This window comes from Juglans microcarpa x Juglans regia, chromosome 8S, assembly GCF_004785595.1.
Source record: "Juglans microcarpa x Juglans regia isolate MS1-56 chromosome 8S, Jm3101_v1.0, whole genome shotgun sequence".
In the NCBI taxonomy this organism is placed as follows: domain Eukaryota; kingdom Viridiplantae; phylum Streptophyta; class Magnoliopsida; order Fagales; family Juglandaceae; genus Juglans; species Juglans microcarpa x Juglans regia.
Window position 1 is genome coordinate 3,390,700 of NC_054609.1, and position 21,989 is coordinate 3,412,688.

The 21,989-nt window shown below is 35.7% G+C and overlaps 3 protein-coding genes across 5 annotated transcripts; 1 reads left to right on the plus strand and 2 right to left on the minus strand.

Moving 5' to 3' along the window:
* Nucleotides 1-1,840: 1,840 nt before the first annotated feature.
* LOC121244729 (probable ADP,ATP carrier protein At5g56450) lies at nt 1,841-5,141 on the minus strand. Its single transcript, XM_041142927.1, has 2 exons — nt 4,441-5,141; nt 1,841-2,687 (listed from the first exon to the last, which is right to left on the minus strand). Exons 1-2 carry the CDS (start codon nt 4,789-4,791, stop codon nt 2,055-2,057), a joined length of 984 nt encoding a protein of 327 aa, XP_040998861.1. The 5' UTR covers nt 4,792-5,141; the 3' UTR covers nt 1,841-2,054.
* Nucleotides 5,142-9,138: 3,997 nt separating this feature from the next.
* On the minus strand, nt 9,139-10,639 carry LOC121245005 (probable carboxylesterase 15). The gene has a single exon (XM_041143272.1). The coding sequence runs from the start codon at nt 10,502-10,504 to the stop codon at nt 9,482-9,484; it is 1,023 nt and encodes a 340-aa protein (XP_040999206.1). The 5' UTR covers nt 10,505-10,639; the 3' UTR covers nt 9,139-9,481.
* Nucleotides 10,640-13,874: 3,235 nt separating this feature from the next.
* LOC121244361 (ATP-dependent zinc metalloprotease FTSH 4, mitochondrial-like) lies at nt 13,875-21,440 on the plus strand. Of its 3 annotated transcripts, none has more exons than XM_041142407.1 (8): nt 13,962-14,107; nt 15,390-15,477; nt 16,040-16,303; nt 17,292-17,525; nt 17,612-17,736; nt 18,433-18,909; nt 20,196-21,030; nt 21,067-21,440. In XM_041142407.1, exons 1-8 carry the CDS (start codon nt 14,081-14,083, stop codon nt 21,132-21,134), a joined length of 2,118 nt encoding a protein of 705 aa, XP_040998341.1. In that variant the 5' UTR covers nt 13,962-14,080; the 3' UTR covers nt 21,135-21,440. The 3 variants fall into 3 exon arrangements, with proteins under 3 accessions (XP_040998340.1, XP_040998341.1, XP_040998342.1); XM_041142408.1 differs by having other exon boundaries at nt 21,070-21,440; XM_041142406.1 differs by having other exon boundaries at nt 13,875-14,107; nt 20,196-21,440.
* The last annotated feature ends 549 nt before the right edge of the window (nt 21,441-21,989 follow it).

The following is a 21,989-nucleotide window of genomic DNA, read 5'->3' on the forward strand; positions in this document are numbered from 1 at the left end:
AAAATCCATTGGATAAGTTGAAAGAAATTATGTGTGTCCAAATTTAGAGATGGGAAGGGGTTCCGAGATCTACATATGTTTAATATGGCTTTATTGGCCAAGTAGAGCTGGAGGCTTTTGCAAAATGAGAATTCCTTGCTATAGAGAATTTTCAAGGCTAAGTACTATCACAATTGTTCATTTTTCCAAACTTCTTTAGGCACTAACCCTTCCCATGCTTGGAGGGGAATTTTTGAAGTTAGGCAATGGCTGTTGAAAGGGTGTAGGTGGCGTGTTGGGAATGGGGAATGGGTGAAGATTGGAAGGACCCTTGGTTACCTAACCCTAGACTTTTACATTTTGATCTAGATAGCAGAAATGGCCCAACACTTGATGAAGAAACTATAGTGGACATGTTAATTGATGATAATTACTAGGACATGGAATGAACAGTTGATTAGAGCTCTCTTCAATCCAAGTGTAGCTGAGGAGATCCTAAAGGTTCAATAGTCGACAAGTCAAAGTATGGATAGGTGGATTGGGACAAGGAAGTAAATGGCAAGTTCATTGTCAAGAGTGCTTACAAGCTGATTCAGGACTTTGAGGCTAGTGGTGATAGGGAAACATCCCTGCAGATACAAGACATGAATCTTTGGAGGAAAATATGGCACATGAAAGTTCCCAAGAAGATTAAAATGTTTGCTTAGAAGGCTTGTAAGAATATTTTACCAACTCTTATTAATCTTAGGAGAAAAAAGGTGGAGGTTGAGCCTCAGAGCTGTTTTTGTCTGAATCATGAGGAATATATTACTCATGTTATGCTAAGTTGTCCTGCTAGTTATATTGTATGGCAGAGATTCTTCCCATTGTTCAAGCTTTTTCACACTTCTTTCAGTTTTATTCAAACTGTGCTAAGGTCCTGATGCAAGTCAGTGAAGTTGAGTTAACTTTGTTTTTTGTCCTCTGTTGGAGTTTTTGGTACAGAAGAAACCAAATGCAGATGGAGTAGAATTTGATACAACCTGTCCAAGCGGTTGAACAAGCTTTATCAATATGCAAAATCTTCAATGATGTGCGAGCTATACATCAAGGGAGCAATTACAAAAGCTAATTAAGTGGCAAGCTCTCGCAGATGGTGTTCCCAAATTAAATGTTGATGGGGCAGTCTTTACTGACCTGAGGAAAAATGGAGTTGGGGTTGTTTTGCAAGATAAAAATAGAGCAATTGTGATGGCAACAAGCAAGACTGAGCTAGAGGCGGATGAGACAGCCACAATTGAAGCCATTGCTGTGTTGAGAGGGATACAGCTTTGCCTTCCACTTGGCATTCCAAAATTGATCATTGAAACTGATTGTCTCAATGTGGTTCAGGAGCTGCAATCCACAGAAGCCTCATATGCTAGTGCTGGTAATTTGCTCAATGAGATTAATAACCTGCTGCTGCGTTTCGAGGAAGTACAAGTACTGCATGTCAACAGGATGGGGAATGGGGTAGCTCATGCCTTAGCTAGATATGCTGGGAACGTTGTTGATATTAATGTTTGGTGGGAGCAGATCCCTTCTTTTGTTCACCATGCTTTATGGTTTGATAACAATTGATGTATTGATGTTATTTTCAGTTGAATGAAGTTCTGTATAAAAAAAACGAAAAACAAAAAACAAAAAAGTAATGACAAATGAAATTGGTAGCATTTGTGTGTAATGGACATAGCAGCCTGACCTAGGTTCAATTCTAAACGTCATAAGACGTAGAAAGCTCCAGGTCAGTGAGCATATAAAGCAACAAGCAAATCATCACAAATCCCCGATACCTAAATCCATAAAGTAGACAATATTAATCGAGAGAAGCTTCCACTTAAGATTGCCAAAATTCTGCTCCTTTATTTCTTTTTATCACTAACAAAAAATCAAGGTGTAAATTGCCAAGCAGAGCCTCAGAAAGCAAAGTGGCAAATGAATGTCATTAGTCAAGGTGATACAGTAACTGTATTGCCCAAGGTTTTCTGATCGCATTGCGTCATTGTAATCTAATTTGAACTTGTCAAGATCAAATGAGCAACCGAAAGGGTTCCCGGCTACAGTCGACCCCAATTCATGAACTTCTTCACCTCGTCATACAGGACCAAGATGGCGGCTGCGCCAGTACTCCTAAAAATATTTGAAACAGCCCCACGATAAAATGAAATCATCCCTTCTGTCCTATAAATCTTCCTCCAGCAGTCTAGGGTGCCTTGATACACAGGATTTTCCGAGCCAGATTGCATCATCATCCGCCTCCGCACTGTATCCAATGGATATGACAACAACCCAGCAGATGTCGTGACTGCCTGAGCCACCACCCATCGCTTCCACAATGGCAACTCAGGCTTAGATTCTTCTGACATCATCTCTTTTATCGTATCAAAGCCTCCAAAATAAAGGCCACGGTGAACAACCATCCCATGTAGAGAGGCAGTAAGCCCCCTATACATCCCTTGAATCCCATCTCTTTTGCATATGGTAGTCAAGAAATGGTAGATGCCTCGAAATTGACGAACTTCAGTCTTCCCAATATCGGCAGCTAGACGTGTGTGTGCAATATCAAGAGGATATACCAAGACCAGTGTTGTACAACCAGCTGCAGCCCCTGCAATGAAATTGGCAGATGCACCAGACAGAAAATGACCCTCTTCAATCTTTCCACTTCTTAGCATGCTTCTATAGAGATCCTGTGGAATTGAGAGTTTCAAATAAGACCCCAGTAGTCATCAAAACTTAAAAACTAAATGACCATTCAGAAATTTGTACTCCTAGGATTCTCCGACAACCCACAGATGTAAAACAACAAAATCTCTTATCCTGATGGCAAACTGGTTCTGAAGTTCAATATAAAGTCTGAGATTTGTGTTTCACAAGTTTGCCCGAATCGCGAATAGAAATACTTTGTTTCAACTCTCCTTTTGGGTTGCAGGTGAAGAGTTACTGGATAATAGAAAAGAGAGAGTACTGATACACATATCTCAACAAACTAGGAAAAACCAATCAAATCATATCTTTTTGATAAGCCAATTAAATCAATATCTAGCAATAGTATTGAAATCATACGTGGGGTTAGACGATCTTTTGTCCGTTTCCTCATAACAAAAATTAATCCCCCTCATTCTTTTCAAGACTACCATCCATAACCTCTCTAAGAAAATGTGACAATACAAAGGTACTTTTTTGTACGCTTGACCCAGAAAATAAACACTAGCTTAATTGACGCATATAATACAACTCACTAGGTCTCAATGGAGAATAAAACACAAAGCTGATGCCCACTCAAGAACAAGAGAGGAAGAGTCTAAAATCTATAAGAAGCAGAACAGGCATGAAAGATGATAGATGTGCAGACCAGAGAGAAGGAAATGGAGAGAGAGAGGACCAAAAATCAGAAAGGAAATAACTCAAGAAGGGACAAAGCGGATAGAGTGCGTGATTCTGTTGAATAAAGTTATTTAACGCAGTTTATTTGACCTGCAAGGCCACTTTTAGAAGAACAACTCTTGATTTTCTATAACTAAATCATTCGAAAAGCAAATGAACTAAGGTGTAATAAAGTTGTCCCTTGACCAAAAAAAAAAGTTTTAACGGTATGAAGGCCAATATGGAGAACGAATCTTATATAGCAATAAAAACCCTTGAGAAAATGGAATAATGCAGGAGAGTCGGTCACCATGTTGCATGTTATTTGGCAGAACCTATCAAAAGCTCTTATAAACTATTCATCCTCTATATCGGATATATATATATATATATATATATATGTAATCCCCCCACGTTAATTTATCAAATTAGAAGTAGTACCTTACTCTACCAACAACTCCATTTAGTTGAATCTAGTGTCTGCACTTGGAGCAATACCAAAGCCCATTTAAATCCCATCTCATACGAGTAGACTGGGCTAAAAAAACAAATATGAGAACTTATTAGTAACCAAACAAGTTTTGGCAATTCCATTTTATTATTATTTTGTTAGGACAAATTGCTATCTTTCACTAAAAACTCAAACAACATTCAACTGGAAAGACACTTTTTTCCCGGCATTTTTGTATATATGGTAGAAAACAGGCTAAACTGCGCACATATAATACTACCAGACCTGAAAGGCAATTAAACACCATAATATCTGTAATTCTAACATGGGGCCAATTCAAGCCGCACACAATAGCCAAACCAAGTAACCAGTTCTACATTGAAGCATTTTAGCAGTCATGTTATATGCAGAAACCAGAAGAATTTTTTTTTACTAGCACCAAAAGAAAATTGTTGCTACAAACATTGCGGGAAATTCTGACGCATATGAGCTGGAAAACACATTAAAACCTAAGAATTGAACTTCCACCCATTATTTTCATACACACACACACACGAACGCCAAAAACAAAAGATCAACGAAAAAGACCAATATGAAAAATGAGTTTTTTTTAAGCAATAAATTACCTTGAGCGAGAAATTGAGAGCGACCGAAGGGTAATAACGAATAACGCTGCTTCCATTGCCTCTCCAAAGAGAGAGAATGCCTTCCTCTCGGACCGTACGTACGATGACATCGCACATACCACTGAATCTCCTACGGCCACCGCCTCCGACAATGGCAAGGTTGCTCTCTTGGGTTTGCAAGAGAAGCTTCGCTCGCTCTATCGGGGCCACAATCGTGTGAACCATCCCTCCCATCACCGCTCCGGCCATCAGATCACGGTGAAAGTTCGTCAACCATGCGTACTGCCCAGATGATCTTGGCCCTGATTTCGACTCCCTCTTTTCTGGGTCATCATCATCTTCTTTGTTCATTCTTCTATATCCCCTCACTCGCTCTGAAACACTCGTGCCTCTCTCTCTCTCTCTCTCTTCCCCGCAAGAAATGGTAAGAAAACAGTCGATGGGCCAAGATTGATGAGAACACCGTAGGAGTTTTATAGAATGGGAATAATGATAAGCCAAATCAATGACTGGAGTTACAGAGACAAATTCCTCTCTGTACTCTATAGCTCTAGTCTCTAGAGTCTGCAAGAAATCTTTTGAAATATATATTCTGTCTCAGTCGCTTTCACGGTGGAAAGGAGATTAATGGAATACGCGCTTCATTGCCGACTATAGAAGTTACAGGGAGGAATTTATACCCAAGGATTTTTTATCTGTCTAATTTCTTTTGCCGAGGGTTGACGTACTTTTTTTTTTTTTTTTTTTTTCATTTATTTATATTTTTTTAAAAGAAAATACTCTAATCATAAATTAATTATATAAAAATAATTTTACAAATTGATGTAATTTAATGTGATTTATTAGCCAAAACAAAGCCTAAGGTACGCAAGGCTCTTAAAATAAAAAAGTGAAACCCATTTGAAAATTCTTTTTATTTATTTATTTATTGTATGGTTAGTATCCATTGTTTTTTATAGCATATGTCACACTTTAAACTTATATTTAGCGTTATTTTTTTATAATTTGAAGATGAATAAAAAGTGATAATTAGAGATAATAAAATAATCCTCTTTGAAGTCCTTTATTCTTTGAGAAAAGCTTGTATAACGTCTGACCGCTCTGTTTTTTTTTTTTAATGATTAAGAAAGTGATTTTAAGAATTTTGATATATTTTTTATTTTTTAAAAATATTTAAATATATAAAAAAAATAAAAATACAAAAAATTACTAACAATATAAACAAGCGGCGCTACTCAAACATTAATAAAATAAAAATATAAAAAATTATTAGTAGTATAAACGAGTGGTGCTGCTTAAACGATATAATAGTACAGCTCTTATTATTTTAATTGGATTTGACTTGTAGATTATTGAAAAGGGGAGTGGATTTTGTTTTTTGGACATAGCCGCATGTGTATCCACTATCTCCATCCAAATCCAGGCCACATCCAAAGTCACACCACCAAACCTAAACTTAAAAAGAAAAAAACGATATTCATCATTCATATATTACATATTAATATATAATTTATTATTTTTATTTCTTTATATAAATATATGCAATATATATATTTAAATAGAATGATAAAAATAAAAAATTATATATTAATATGTAATATAAGAGATGATAAGTAAAAATTTTTCAAACCTAAACGTCCCTCTCCAACAAATACCACCCCCATATTATATATTGACATTCAAATACCTGTTACGTCTCTGTTACGTGCCGTACCAAGATGATTGAATACTTACGTGTATGATGAACTTTCGTTTTGAACATGTGACTTACAAGTATGTTCTTATCACTTAGTCTCGTTTGTATTTAAAATCTATTTCAATTCATTTAATCTTATTATTATAATTTTTTTTAAATTTTAATATAAAATATAATAAATAATTCAACTTTTTCAAATTCTAAAATAATTTTTTCAAATTATCACACAAAATATAATAAATAATTTAACTTTTATTCTATTATTTATAAATCATCTCAATCCATCTCAACTCATCTCTAAATCTAAACCACTGGTATAATTGATTCAAAATAATAAAATTATGATGAAGATTAGCATTGCTCGGTATACAAAACTGTCAATAAGATTTAAGTCTCATTTGGATAGTGAGATAAGATTATTTTAGATAAAAGTTGAAAATTGAATAAAATATTATTATAATATTATTATTATTTTGAGTTTAAAAAAGTTGAATTTTTTATTATATTTTGTATAAAAATTTTAGAAAGTTGTAATGATGAAATGATATAAGATGAGATGAGATCAAATCGTTTCTATTTCCAAATGGGACCTTAAGATGCCTATAAATCAACATATTCGTAAATTGGCAGTAGAAGGGAATATGAATTGGATCTATCCCTATTATTTGCCAAATATCGGCTGAAGTTGTGTTGATCACTGGAATGCTCCATATTCCATGATCTTATCTTTATGTATTGCATTTACTATGAAACAAAAGGTTGCATTTAGCTGATCAGGTTGATTTTTCTATTTTAGCTAAATTTTTTGAAAATGCAGTTTCTTTGAGAGAGAGAGAGAATTTCCCAATATATATATAGATTCAGAGATGAGTTGAGATTAAAATTAAAAATCGAATAAAATAATGTTAGAATATAATTTTTTAATATAATTTTTATTTTGAGATTTGAAAAAGCTGAATTATTTATTTTATTTTATATGAAAATTTAAGAAAGTTGTAATGATTAGATGTGATGAGTTGAGAAGAGTTCCGAAAACAAACGAGTTGCAGTGTCTCTTCAACAAAATTGCATTTTCAGATTTGGAGACACTTTCTAGCTCATTGTTTTTTCAGATTGGGGATGGCTGACTGATGTGGGAAATTCTGAACATTCTATCAAATTATATGTAATAATCCATTTTGGTCTATCAACCTTCGGTATAGGGATGAGAAAGTTTTTCAAAGTTGGACTCGCCACTAGTTTTGCAGCCAAGCCAAACAGTCTGTGGTAGTGTTTTCACAGCTCTTCTGCATTCCTTTTTCTTTCTTTCTGGTTCACAGATAGACTGAAGTAACTGTTCGAGCTTTCTTCTTAACACAAACGTTAATGTTTGAGTTTGTTGTTAAATATTTTAATATAAATATTAATAATTAGATCTTCAGTTTTCTATGATTCATGATAATAACACAATAACAGTTAAAAAACGTACCTTTGTCCATCACAGATCGATGAAGAATTTGACCTGATTACGAGAGAATGATCACACTAACAATTTTACCTCCGAGTGTCTCCCGATGGCTAGAGGCACAATGATGTTGTAGGTGAGAACCCTGAACTCCTTAGTACTATTTATAGACTTCTAACCATCAAGAAATTTAAAAACTTTATGTCCCACTGTGATTAAATATAGAGTTAATCTTATCTTATTAGAATTAATCTTATCTTATTGTGACTCATCAATTAAATGATAAGTATTGAACTATTCTAAACCCATCAAGATATGGGTGTGTGGAGCATAAAGTTTAAATAAAACTCTCACCTTTGTAACCTGGATATCCAATGTTGAATGCACACAGGAAAGCCATGGATAAACTTAAAAGAACAAAAAATGCATAGGGAGCAAACAGAGATGAAGTATGAAACAAAAGTGTGGTCAAAGGCTCTGATCGAACTTGCAGTGGGGGCTGAAGTTTTAAGAGTTTGGTTTCAAGTTGGTTTCTTTCTATGTAATGTTCTATTTGCTTATTTATTTGTTCTGGTCGTGTTGGTTTGGAAATCGAATAAGTTGTTAGCAATCTTTGTTCTCTTGTAGGATATAATATTTGGTCCTTTACAGGGTGAATTGATCAATAAAGAAATCAGCAATCAGCCTCTATTTGTGTACTCAAATACTTATATTTGTTAGAGGTCTAGGACCGTGCCCTACAATGAAAATCTAAGGATTTCTCGGTCGCGTCGCGGGCTAGTTTAGATAGTGAGAATATTCTATTACTATTTATTATTTTATTATTATTTTTTATATATTATTCATTACTATTCAATATTCTATCGTTACTTTTTCATAACTTTTTCAATATTATTCACAGTATATTTGAGATCACCTTATTACCAAAACGCAACAGCTTCCCTTAATCAAGGCGGCAGGAAAAATAGAGGCATACAGTTCATCCAGTTTTTAGGAGGTTGGAAGTGGTAGGCAGTCCTGTAATGCCTGCTCTGCTGGAAATGGTTGAAGGTTTATAAAAGGGTGGCGAGAGGCCTTAATTTCAGCTCCATGATCAGCCAGCAGAGGTATAGACCAATTTCCCAAAGATGAAAGAACACATCTCCATCAGGTCTAGAGTTCAGTGATGGCACAGGATGAATGCAGTTTTCTCAGAAGAAAAATTGAATTTTTTTTACCATTGACTTGAGATTGAATACTGTGTCTCCAACTTGCATTTAGACAATAAAATATTCCATTATTATTAGTGTTTCAATCATAAGAAATAGTTATGTATTATTATATATATACATATTCTTGGTTTTTGTTAAGACTTGCTGAAACCATAAGAGATAAACCAGCAGCAACACAAGCGAATAAGCCATTCCATGGCGCTTCAGATTGCATCTGAATGCAAGGGTGGGATCACTAAAAACTAAGGATCATATGACAACATGATATAGAAAGTCCATTCAGCAAAATTCTTGGATGTTTCGATGTCCTAAAATGGTCATAATGCTGACAAGTACAACCAGTGTATTCAGCAAAATGCTGATTTAACACACTCAAGTTACTCATTCAAACTAATACCCAAATGGGGAGAACAACTAAATTTGATTTCCAGATCCATATGATTTATGAACATCAGAAAGTAAAACCCTGCAACGTTTTGTACACCAAACTTTTAAGGATTGCTTAAACTTATTCTAACATGGGTGCATTTAGTCCCACTTCTTAGTACACTACATTTCTCAATTTAAAAAGGACTTCACACAAATGGAGGAAAGAACTTCTAAAGAAGTAAAAACACCAGCCCAAAACACAAAATCCCTGCAGAACTGGAGGTTTCAAGTACATGCCCCCATGAAAGCAGTCTGTCTGAATTAAATGGAATTCTCGGCCACAAACTGTTTAATGATCTGCATCAACTCATTTGCTGCTTCAGAGTTAGGATCAATGGTGAAGAAACCGTGTTGTTTTCCTTCAAACTCGATGTATTTAATCTTCTTTCCCCAGAATTTTAGTTTTCTTGCATAATCTTCTGCTCTGTCTTTCAGTAAATCACTTCCACCAACTACCACCAGGATGGGATCAAAATCCACTGTTTCAAGATTGCAGCTTGATGGCCCAAATGGGTTTACAAGTGGGTGATCTGTAGTATCTCCAATTGGTAGAGATAATCTCCAAAACCTGTCGATGAGCTCCCAATTCAGAAAGGCTTCCTTTGGTCCTTCTGCCTCGGACTTTGTCCTGAGTGTTCCTCCAAAAAATGGTGCTAGCAGTACATAACCCCTCACCTGAACCGGCTCCAACTCCGGCGATCCCGCTCCCAGCCGAACTGCCAAATTATGAGCGATGTTCCCACCGGCCGAGTCACCGGAAATGAACACCCGACTGAAATCCGCCACGTCTGTCAGCCATGTGTCCGGCTCCTCTGACACGGCTTGTGCTTGAAGCCACTTCACAGCCATGAAACCGTCTTCAATGGTGTCGGGGAGCCTGCTCTCCGGAGCCAGGCGATAGTCCGGAGAGACGACTACCGCCCGGAGCTCCGAAGCCAGGCGTAAACAATAGTTCTGACAATTGGGCCATGCGCGGGACCCAATACAAAAACCGCCACCATGGATGTAGTAAAATAGAGGGAGCTTGGAACCGGAGGTGGAAGAGGGTGAGCTAGCCACCACCGCCGGCTTGTAGAGCCGAAGCTGAAGGTTGTTAATGGCGTCGAAAACAACGTCTTTCCATAAAACGGAGCCGTCGTCATGGACGGGAACATCGAAACTCGGTTTGGAAGAGCGGACGATGGAACCGTCGCTATATACATGAAGGACGCCTCGGCATTCATCGACTACATAGGGAGGAGTGGTGGTGGCAGAAGCTGAGGCAGAGGCAATGATGTCGGACATGGTTTCTTACCTTTAATTCTCAGGACCTCTGTGGAAGGAGTCAAAAGGGTTTGCTGGTATTTGGTTTAAAGTGAACATCAATGGAAGAGTTTATAGAAGGCTGAAGGTGGCATTTGGATTGGTGTGTGGCATCTTGTTTTTGTTCTTACGTGTTTAGGTTATATGGGACAAAAGTTTGGGTAGGAGAAAGACATGCATGTTGCTGCTGCTCAGTACCTCTCAAAGTTATCTTTAGTGTAATTATACTTTTTATTTTTTATTTTTTAAACATTTTAAAAAAAATATATATGAACTTATTAGTAGTCACTTAACTATTAAAAAAAATAATAATATACACGAGCGATCAAAATGAGAATGAAAATGATATTCAAATCTCAAAGGGATAAACTCATATATTGGATGGCCAAGTCTGAGGCCTCAAGAGTCGAACTTATCTCTTTAAAATGAGGACTACAAGTCCAGAGATTCAATCGACATATGTGTGAAGGATAATACGGTGAATAGATAACACCTCCATCTTATCAGGAAGGGTATCTTACTAGTTTATTCGAAATAATGAAAGATAGACTAAGAGGATAGTACTTATCATCACCTTCATGATTCTATAAATAACACCCAAGGTAACGCATAATCAATTCATTGGTATACACATATTGAGACCATTTCTTTCCAAGTTAGGCATCGAAATCCCACTGGGCACCCCGTGTCGTCGTCTTATTTGTTGTAGATCATCCGTGTAATTGATGGTGTGAAATACGTCCTTAACAGAGGGCACAAAATCAAAGAGCTAAATAGTGTTATCCATTTAATATTATAGACATGAACTCTTATAAATGTTTAATAATTATTGTAGAACTTACTTCTCTAATTATATGAAAATATTTGGTACAAATAACTACATAAATCTGGTACTAAAAAATTTGACATATGGGCCACCGTGCCGGTTCTATTATATATTGAGTAGAGTGGATTTAGGGTTAGTTTGGTTATACAGAATCAAACTATTTTATCTCATATAATTATTATAATTTTTTTAAACTCTCACACAAAATATAATAAATAATTCAACTTTTTTTAATTCCAAAACTTAAGTTATATTAAAATTTTATATTATAATAATATTTTATTCAACTTTCAACAAAGCATCTAATCTCATCTCATCTGAACTATGTAACTAAATGAAACCTTAGTCTCATAGCATATTAAGATAACAAAATCTTTGCTTCAATGAATAATTGTTCTTTCCTTTATAAATTATGAGAAATAGAATGTGTTGTGAGTATTGAAAAATCATATTTGTAGTTTTAAGATCCGTAAATTTCGTGTATTTATTTTTTTAAAATATAGATAAATCTAAGACCTGTATGATGAAATCATTTTCTCAATGGTGAACCTCATTTATTTTGAAAGAAAGTGCGCAAAGTTTACATATCTAAGACCGTATCTGTCTTTACTCTTGAGTAATAAACACAAGGATTTCTTTATCTTTATCATTCATAATTGAATAAATAACTCTGTGCTCTCAATATGCCTCTTGTTGGCTATTGCTATGTGTATTGTATGTGGGTTGGGTTTAGAAGAACAAGAATCTGGAATTGGTAGCATAAATCAAAATTTGTTTTTATTCTATATTTAGCATCTCGGGATGAATAAATAATACACATAAAATTATTATTATAATTATATTTTCATATTAGGGCGATTAGTCAAATTTAAATTTCAAATATTTTTTTCAATATTTTTGGTGAAATGATACTATCACATTAATTAATCTCTTATAAATAAATTATAAACATCATCACTTTTCCGACATTCACCAAAGTTTAAATAAATTTAGTCCATTTCATCATGAAAATAGAATAAAATAGATCTCATCTCATTATTACAATTATTTTAAATTCTCATACAAAATACAATAAATAATTAAATTTTTTCAAATTTTAAAACAAAAATTATATTAAAAAATTATATTATAATAACATTTTATTCAACTTTCAACTTTTATTTTATCTCATTTGTGTAAATAAACGTCATGATACTCCGTAATGGGAATTTTGGTGGGATTTAGATAAAATGACCTCAACGAAGTCATGCATTTGATGCTGTTGTTTTTATAATTAATTTTTTTTATTGTAATTCATTACTATTTTTTCTTTATAAATTGAGAAATATGATAAGTGCAAACGAAGTTAATTCATTCAGAGAAAATATGGAAGGAAAGTTATATTTTTTTATTTATTTTCTTAAGGAAGTCAAGATCCACCTTGGAAAGTGCCTGTTAAGTGTAAATCATTACTCTACTCCCAACTTTTCTTTTTCTTATCGACAGATGTATGTGCTCTTAAGTCCTGTTTGTTTTTGAAGAAAAGAAAATTCTTTGTGCTGTAAATTGAACTCTGTAATGAACCTTCATTGATGTGGACCGTTTCTAGAATAAATGATGGAAATTATAAAAAAAAAAAAAAAGTGAAAAATATATATAAAAGGCTCAATTAGAGGCAGGTCAGATTCAATCCCTCTGTGCTCATGTAATGACTCAATCAGAATTTGGCACGTCAGCACGTATAATTACCTAAATGGTATTATGATGTTGATGAGATTATGAACTTTAATTTCAAGCCTAGTTATTGAGTGGACTTGGTTTTAATCCCAAAGAGATGAATCATAAAAACAAATAAAATAAATTAAGGTTAATTGTACAAATAGCACTTAAATTTTCTGTCTCGTTTGTTTTCATAACTTTTTATAAATCATCTCATCTAATTATTATAATTTTTTCAGAGTTTCTTATAAAATAAAATAAATAAATCTTAAAATAAAAATAATATTAAAAAAATATATTCTCATAATATTTTATTCAATTTTTAACTATAATATCAACTCATCTCATCTGTGAAAACAAATGAGTCAAAAATTATCCCATACTTATTTTTTTTATTCCATATAACATAACATTTTTTTTTATTTTTTCTGGATAAAAATATCAAGCAAGTTTTTTCCTTTTTGTTAAATAAATATAAAGTCCGATTTAGCAACATTTTGGCCTCTTGAGGCCGTAAATTGTGAACCATTGTCTTTAAAATTTTGTTCAAATTGGATTCATAATAAATGAATTAAAATTGAGTCAAACTTAATATTTTGATTGATAAAATAGTGTCAAAATTTAAATACAAGACCTTTTTATTATCAATCATCAATTTTCATGAAAAACAAAACAAACTGAAAAAACAAGTTCTACATAAATGTTTTACTCAAACGATGAAACAGGCAAATTATGTTTCGACGAATGATCTTTGGTATCGTAATTCTCAAAAAAGGAAAAGGAAAAACAAAAGAAAAATCCAAAAGAACTCTCAAAAAAATAGTTTTTTCTTACTTGGATGGATGTCATTTGATTTCACCACCTGCCCAACTACGAAGTCAAATCCTACAACGTTGCCTGAAGCCAAAACTTCTTCTTTAAGGCTGCAACTTAGAACGCGGCAATACGACGCAGAAAAACCTCGGAGGGGGGGTAGACAGGAGGTCCCATAGAGGGAAAGTTAAGTTGCACTTTGTTAGTTCTCTAAATAAGAGATGGCTTTGAGGCGCCTCATCACTCAGGTTTCTTGAATTTTTGCCCTGGCTCGAAATTTGTATTTGTTTTTGTTTTTGTTTTAATTATGATTCTGGTACTATTCTTTTGATATGATTATCAATGATATCATTTTCTTTTGGGCGAATTTCGGAAACCCAATTTCGATATTTTTTTGGGTTTCCAGAACTAGTCCTAATAATTTCTGGTTTCTTCTTGTAGATGTTCTTTTTTTTTTTTTCCCCGTCTGTGATTGCACCATGGGAACATGATATTGTTTTGGTGATTGGGTCTGTTTGAAATCAAGTCCTGATGTGTTTTATTTGTTTAGGAATCGAATGAGAGTCCTGGTGTATTTGATTCAGGAGCTCTATGGTCTGTTTAGGAAATACAAACCTCTGATTGTTTAAATTCCCAAATTGTTTTTTTTTTTTTTTTTCCTTTATTTAACAGGAATCGAACAGAGGGTCATCTGAAACCTCGGGTTGCTTGAAGGCAAAGATGATTCCGTTCTTTTCCCGCCGGGGGGGGGGGGGGGGGGGGGGGGGTGTGGAAGCTTGCATCTTTCAATTTGAGCGTGTTTAATCACTTATCGTGTTCAGGATATTATTTATTTCGCTTCACAACTGAGGGTCGCACACTGTATTAGATGTATGAAAAGTTTAGCTTTCTCGCGTCAATTTGTTTGAAGCCTTTCAGTCATGCTGTTAGTTTGCTGATTAGGTGAATTTGTGAGTCTTTGATCTACAAGTAATTTCTGAGTTCACTTTTTGCTTGCTCATTTTTTACAAGGAAATATTGGCACTTTTGCCTCTTCTAGTCTTACTATAACAGGGTTCCCCCCTCCCCAAAAATTTTTATAACTTTTAAGGGCAAACCGTGCAGTGAACTGCAGCGGTCGATATGTCACATGTCTGCTTCTTAGAGTTTTGGATGCATATGAAAACAGAAGAATTTCTTTGCTCATGGTTGCTGGAATTAGAACTTGTATGCCAACATTACTAGCAATTGTTCTGTCAGTTGTATGCTTGTAGATCCCACTGTTTCTTATTTGGTAATCGCTTGCACAGTTTTCTATGATGTCTATTTTTATACATTTTGTGGACTTGGGCATGGGTTTCTTGATGTCAGTTCCAAAATCTAGACATTAGGACACATCTATATAGGTGTGTCTTTGTTAATATATACCCAAATATTTTCATTTGTATATTTTAGACACAAGTTCTTGTAAGATATTTCAAGTTCTCAACAGATGTTAGTATATATTTCTTTGTGTATAGTATGTGGTCTATTAAACAACTCTTTATGCAGGTTTCAAGGCATCGTTCTGAGTTGGGGGAATTTAAGAATCTGTATGTTAGAAGTTATATTCCTGTCAATAAGTGTGGAGGCCATGGAGGTTTGTGCACTTGATGCTATCATAAGCCCTATATCTAGTGTGTTTACTCATATCCGACTACATACAAAAAAATTTCTTATGAAGACTAACTTTTGTCTTTTTTGTTCTGTTTTTGGTTATGAAGAATGGCTTTGCTATGGTCAAATATGTTTCTGTGAGGTTCCAATCAGAAGAATATTTTATTTGTTGTAACCTAAACTATGACCCATGTATCCCATATTGCTGCTTTCTAAAAAAGAAATACAACTGCCTAAAAGGACGCCATTAAATGCATTGTCTATTGAAATGAATTTTTTTTCTTAGTCCGAAAATCACCATTTGAGAAAAGTCAATAACACAAGAAGGGATACATCTTTGAAAATGCAGTGAGCGTTACTTATGAAAGCTATTAAAATTGGGTCAATTGCATTTTTAAAGAGGATAATACTTTGGAACATCTCAAAATTGAAATAGGGAACCAACAATATTGGAATGATTATTTTTCCAGAGGATTCAAGCCTATTTTCTGATGTTATGTTGTGGATATGCAATGCAATCTTCTGATCCATTCCCTTATGTGCAGGGAATAGGTTTCTAAGAGCCCAAGAGAGGTATCAGTCTAGCTATGTTGGCAGTCTGGCTCGCAGAGTACGTGATGTCGATGAAGCTAGTGAAGTTTCCCATCTCAAAGAACTTTACCATCAAAATGATCCTGAAGCTGTAATAAGATTATTTGAAAGTCAACCATCCTTACATTCTCACCCTTCAGCACTTTCTGAATATGTTAAAGCATTAGTTAAGGCTGATCGGTTGAATGATAGTGAGTTACTCAAGACATTGCAGAGAGGTAGGTATAGGATGAGTTGCTTGTTTTCTTGTAATTGCTTCTGCTCTCATTTTGTACAGTACCTTATGATTGCTTGTCCTTTCTACAAGAGGACATATTTTCATGCATAATTTGTGGATATTTTGAATATATGTTAGTTTTTGAAAAATAAGGATGATGTTGTCACTTGCTCTTGTTAATATAAGAAAATGCAATAGAAATTATGTATAGCTGATTCTTTCCTTTTTTATGTGGACGGGATTGTAGGGAAGTTTCAAATTGACTAGTCTTTTTGGGACAATAGGCACTGATGTGGCTAGTGTTTATTCTGAGTTGCCACACATCGTATCAAAGTTATGTTGTAGGTTAACCATGTGATACTGGAGCACTGAATGACATGGCTCCTGATGAGGGTGTCAGGAATTTAAGAGGGGCGATTTGTAACATCCCTGGTCCCTCATTAAAAAAAGGAATCACTCACATATAATGGTCAGTTATAAAGATTTTCATGGGTGCAAAGTTCCACATTGGTAGTTACTAGATGAAACTAAGCTTTACAAGTACTTCTAGTGAAGCTTCGAATTGACTAGTTTTTTTTCTTTTTCTTTTTTTATAGCATTGATGTGGCTAGCGCTTCCCCTGGATTGTTACAAGTAGGATGTTTTGTTTTGAAACAAAACAATATTACTGATCAACTTGGAGACATGATGCTAATTTTTTGACTAAATTAAATGCTACAAAATTATAGGAGTCATTGCAGATACCTGCAGACTGCATTTTAGATACTCATATTTCCATCTTGTAAGCACTTGGGGTACATGGTACTGCTTGGACCCATATATGTGGTGCTTAAATATGCGTGGCTTTCCAATCTAAAACTAGTTTCTGAGTTGATAACCCTATATATCTCAAAGAAATCTATAGGGGTCTGTTTGCTTAACATTCTTACTAGCCTTTTTCCGTGTTACGATTTTGAAATGATGTGGAAAATGTGTCTTTTAACCTGCAGGTATTGCAAACAAAGTGGAGGAAGAGAGTATTGGTAGTCTTTCAGCCTTTAGGAATGTGGGAAAAACTACAAAAGATGGTATTCTTGGAACTGCCAGTGCTCCTATTCATATGTTAGCTACCGAAGGAGGGCATTTCAAGGAACAGTTGTGGCGTACAATCCGCACTATTGCACTTGCCTTTCTCTTGATATCTGGTGCAGGAGCACTGATTGAGGATAGGGGAATCGGTAAAGGTATTACTATGTCTTGATACTTCAGGCGCTCCTTTATGTTAAAAATCTGTTGAAGAGTTTTTGCTTTACTTGTTTCCACTTTTCAGGGCTTAATCTACATGAAGAAGTGCAACCTACCATGGAATCTAGCACACAATTCAATGATGTGAAAGGTGTTGATGAGGCGAAGGCAGAGCTTGAAGAAATTGTTCACTATCTCCGAGACCCTAAGGTTGAATGCATATTTTTCAGCGTTTTCATTAATTGACTCTCTCTCTCTCTCTCTCTCTCTCTGCACTTTTTTTGGGTAACACTAATGCTTCGTGTGTGCATTCATGGTGGAGACAAACTTCATGCAAGGATAGTATGAAATGTATATTCGAAACTAAATTGCTAGTTGTATACCTGTCAGAGTTTTCCAATTTACTAAGAGACAAAATAATCTCTTGTTTTAGTCTTTATACGTTGTAGCTTAATTGATTTTTTCATGGCATGATTTTTTTGGTATGAGTGTAACAGCTTTGCTATACCCCCTTTACATTGGCATCTAGTTGTGTATGACATCTCAATACTTGATACTTAGACTTGATACTTCAGCCTTTGATCCTAGTGCCCAGTTTTATTATGTTTTTTAGTTGAGACACGCAAGTTGAATATTCTCCATAGTCAAGCATTAGGACGCCAGAAAGTAGTTTGTTTCTTCCTTTTCAGTTCATTTTCTGAATAGGTGATTTGTTTACTTCAATATCTTTTGTCTTGAATGACATTTGCATCAGAGTTTTTTAGCCCAAATTTTCAGTTTTTTTCCCAAAATGACTACTGTATTACAATTTAGTTGTCATGGTTATTTTGTGGCCCTTCTTTCTATCTGCAATGTATTTACTTGTTTTCCTTTTTTCGTCTTTTAAATTGCTGTCTCTTGTGATAGCGCTTCACTCGTTTGGGTGGAAAACTCCCAAAAGGGGTTTTGCTTGTTGGCCCACCTGGCACTGGCAAAACAATGTTAGCTAGAGCTATTGCTGGAGAAGCTGGGGTACCTTTCTTCTCATGCAGCGGCAGTGAGTTTGAAGAGATGTTTGTTGGTGTTGGAGCCCGGAGGGTAAGGGATCTTTTTTCAGCTGCAAAGAAGCAGTCACCTTGTATAATATTCATTGATGAGATAGATGCCATAGGAGGGAGTCGCAACCCGAAGGACCAGCAGTACATGAAAATGACTTTGAATCAGTTGCTTGTTGAACTGGATGGCTTCAAACAAAATGAAGGAATTATTGTGATTGCTGCTACTAATTTTCCAGAGTCGTTAGATAAGGCATTGGTCAGACCTGGACGGTTTGATCGTCACATTGTTGTCCCTAATCCAGATGTTGAAGGGCGAAGGCAGATTATGGATTCCCACATGTCAAAGGTACTCTTTTTAACTCTTGAAGGTATTCAGATTTCAGGGTATCTTTTCTGGAAGACTACGCTTGGGGGTTGGCATTGACTAACTGTCCTGTTTTGGCAAAGTCTTTTGTCTTGACCTTGTGCCTGCAAGCCCATAATAGGAATGAGAAGGATAATGAATGAGGTTCTACTGGTTACAAGTTGGTATGTAAGTAAACACACTGCTATGGGACCCGTTATAGTTACAAAAAAAGGTCAAAATACTAATGAATAATGCTAGATACAGTTTTAAAGTGTGCAAGCCCCATCTCATAGTCCCTTTGAAAAACAGTGGGGCCCACCATTAAATATTGAGCTTTTTCATGTGGGTCTTAGGTGTGCCTCAATTTTTTTCAAAGGGGCTGCTCGGGGCTTACACACCCAAGGACAGTACAAATAATTTTTCAAACACGGGCCAGTTTGGATCCCAAACTCATCTTATTTAATCATTACTATTTTTTCAAATCCTAACACAAAATATAATAAACAATTCAACTTTTTCAAATACCAAAATAATAATAATATTAAAAAATAATATTTCAACAATATTTATTCAACTTTCAACTTTCATTTCAACTCAGTTCAATATCCAAATGCAGCCTAATACCTTCCATGCTGGCAGGCTTTTACATTAATAGTGTCCTCCTTGTGTCAATAGACCAGTTTGCAAAACGATTTTTTCTATTGGATTTCTTGCCCATCCTGTTTGATAATTATATAATCCCTTGTCACTTATTGTTTCCTTACCCTTCAGATCCACCCATATTGAAAGTCCAAGGGATAAAGGTTCTTGTTCTTCATTTCCTTTCCTCCCACTGCAAATATTTGTGATGAGATGCCTGTATTGGGTTTAGATGAACCCCAAATGCTATGGGCATGATCTACCCTGAAGCAAGTTACCAGACAGACGAGTCTGAAGATGGCTGTCTAAATTAAATCTTCATCAGTTCAGAGGCTGTATCACAATAATTGTTTGTCATGTGTCTGAAGATGCCTAACAAACTCTGACACAGTCACATTAGACCAACAATTGAAACATATATGTCCACGCTGACTTCAAATTCTGTGTTAACTAGGAAAAAGTGAACTGGCAGGTCTATTAGTACAATTCATCCACCACCAGAGGATAGAATTATGAATCTCCGTAGAGGAGCCACCATTCCATTGTTTGATAATAGTATTATATTATCAGATTCTTTACAACAAATATCCTAAACTAGTGGTAATTCGAAGTCTTAACTTTAAATATGAAAATTTTCTTTTTTGCAGGTTCTAAAGGCAGATGATGTTGATCTGATGATTATTGCAAGAGGAACTCCCGGGTTCTCAGGTGCTGATCTGGCAAACTTGGTCAACATTGCTGCTTTGAAGGCTGCTATGGATGGTGCTAAAGCAGTGAGCATGGCTGACCTAGAGTATGCAAAGGACAGGATTATGATGGGAAGTGAACGCAAGTCTGCTGTAATATCTGATGAATCACGAAGGCTGACGGCTTTCCATGAGGGTGGTCATGCCCTTGTTGCTATACATACTGATGGGGCTCTTGCAGTTCACAAGGCAACAATAGTTCCCCGTGGGACATCACTTGGCATGGTTGCCCAATTACCTGACAAGGATGAGACTAGTATCTCTTTCAAGCAGATGCTTGCTCGGCTTGATGTTTGCATGGGAGGGCGGGTTGCAGAAGAGCTCATCTTTGGAGAAAATGAAGTTACTTCTGGTGCTTCTTCGGACCTTCAGCAAGCTACTTCACTTGCAAGAGCAATGGTTACAAAGTATGGTATGAGCAAAGAAGTTGGACTTGTCTCTCACAACTATGATGACAATGGGAAGAGCATGAGCACGGAGACTAGGCTCCTTATTGAGAAAGAAGTGAGGTACTTCTTGGAAAGGGCTTACAATAATGCCAAAACCATTCTTACTAGCCATAGCAAGGAGCTTCATGCACTTGCTAATGCTTTGCTCGAGCATGAGACCCTCACAGGAGGTCAGATTAAGGCCTTGCTTTCCCAGATCAACTCTCAACAGCAGCAGCAGCAGCATCAAATGGTTACGACACAGAGTACCTCACAGTCCAATCCAGTGCAGCCTTCAACACCCAATCCAGCTGCATCTGCTGCTGCTGCTGCCGCTGCAGCAGCAGCAGCTGCAGCGGCTGCTGCAACTGCGGCAGCCACAGCTAAGGGCATTGCTTCTGTCGGATCATAGCATACCTAAAGTTGGTATGACTCCTTGCCATGCGCTAAATATCAGAGTCAATGTGAATATAATTATTGCCAGCCTTCCGTGTTGTAGTGTAGTCTGTTTGTTGCACCGTGAGGTTTTGTTAATTTTTCACTGTGACTCAAATTGACTTAATACTGTAGAGAAGGGCAGCTAGTCAAGCAATTATGATTGAGAAGATCACTGGAAGAGGTTTGTTGTGTTATTGTTTTAGTAATACTTTGTTCTTTGTTTCACTTTTTGTTTCTGTTGTCATTTGCTTATACGGTTGATAATGACATTTATTTTGAACGTGCCTTGTACATTACCTTATGCATAATCAAGTTCCTTTTCTGGTTGAGATTCTGTTATGATTTTGAAGGTTAAAAGTTTAATCAAATTAGTATTCAACAGTCGTAGGACTTTTGGATTAATAGTTAGGTCTTTAACAATTGGTATCAGAGTAGGAATTATGTCACGGGTTCAAGTATGGTGTATGGGCATAATTTCAAGTCATTGAATGCTTTGGTACTATGTATGGGCACGTGTCAAGTCATTGAATACTAATATATGAGTGAAACCGCTAAAAGGGAAAGGGCTACTGCCGAGTCAATGTCAATAGAGTGGGCAGTTGTGGACATCAGATTTAGAAACATGGTATGGTGGAATGTTATGATTCGAAATGTTTGTATCCAACAGTTTTTAACAGATTCAACCTTTAAAAGTAGGAATACATCTACATAAATTCAAACTCCATAAAAAAGAAAAAAGAAAAGTGGGGTCGTTTCTACCAAATCCTCCATGCACGAATAGTGAACTCGCCCGCAACTCAGCCATTGCTGTAGCTTTCGGATTCCATTT

Excerpts from the sequence above, each read along its gene's own strand:
- LOC121245005 (XM_041143272.1), bottom strand. The coding sequence starts at position 10,504 with ATGTCCGACATCATTGCCTCTGCCTCAGCTTCTGCCACCACCACTCCT.
- LOC121244729 (XM_041142927.1), bottom strand. The coding sequence starts at position 4,791 with ATGAACAAAGAAGATGATGATGACCCAGAAAAGAGGGAGTCGAAATCA. Across the intron at positions 2,688-4,440 it reads CTCTCAATTTCTCGCTCAAG|GATCTCTATAGAAGCATGCT; the intron begins GTAATTTATTGC and ends TCAATTCCACAG.
- LOC121244361 (XM_041142406.1), top strand. The coding sequence starts at position 14,081 with ATGGCTTTGAGGCGCCTCATCACTCAG. Across the intron at positions 17,526-17,611 it reads GGATAGGGGAATCGGTAAAG|GGCTTAATCTACATGAAGAA; the intron begins GTATTACTATGT and ends TCCACTTTTCAG. Across the intron at positions 18,910-20,195 it reads TGGATTCCCACATGTCAAAG|GTTCTAAAGGCAGATGATGT; the intron begins GTACTCTTTTTA and ends TCTTTTTTGCAG.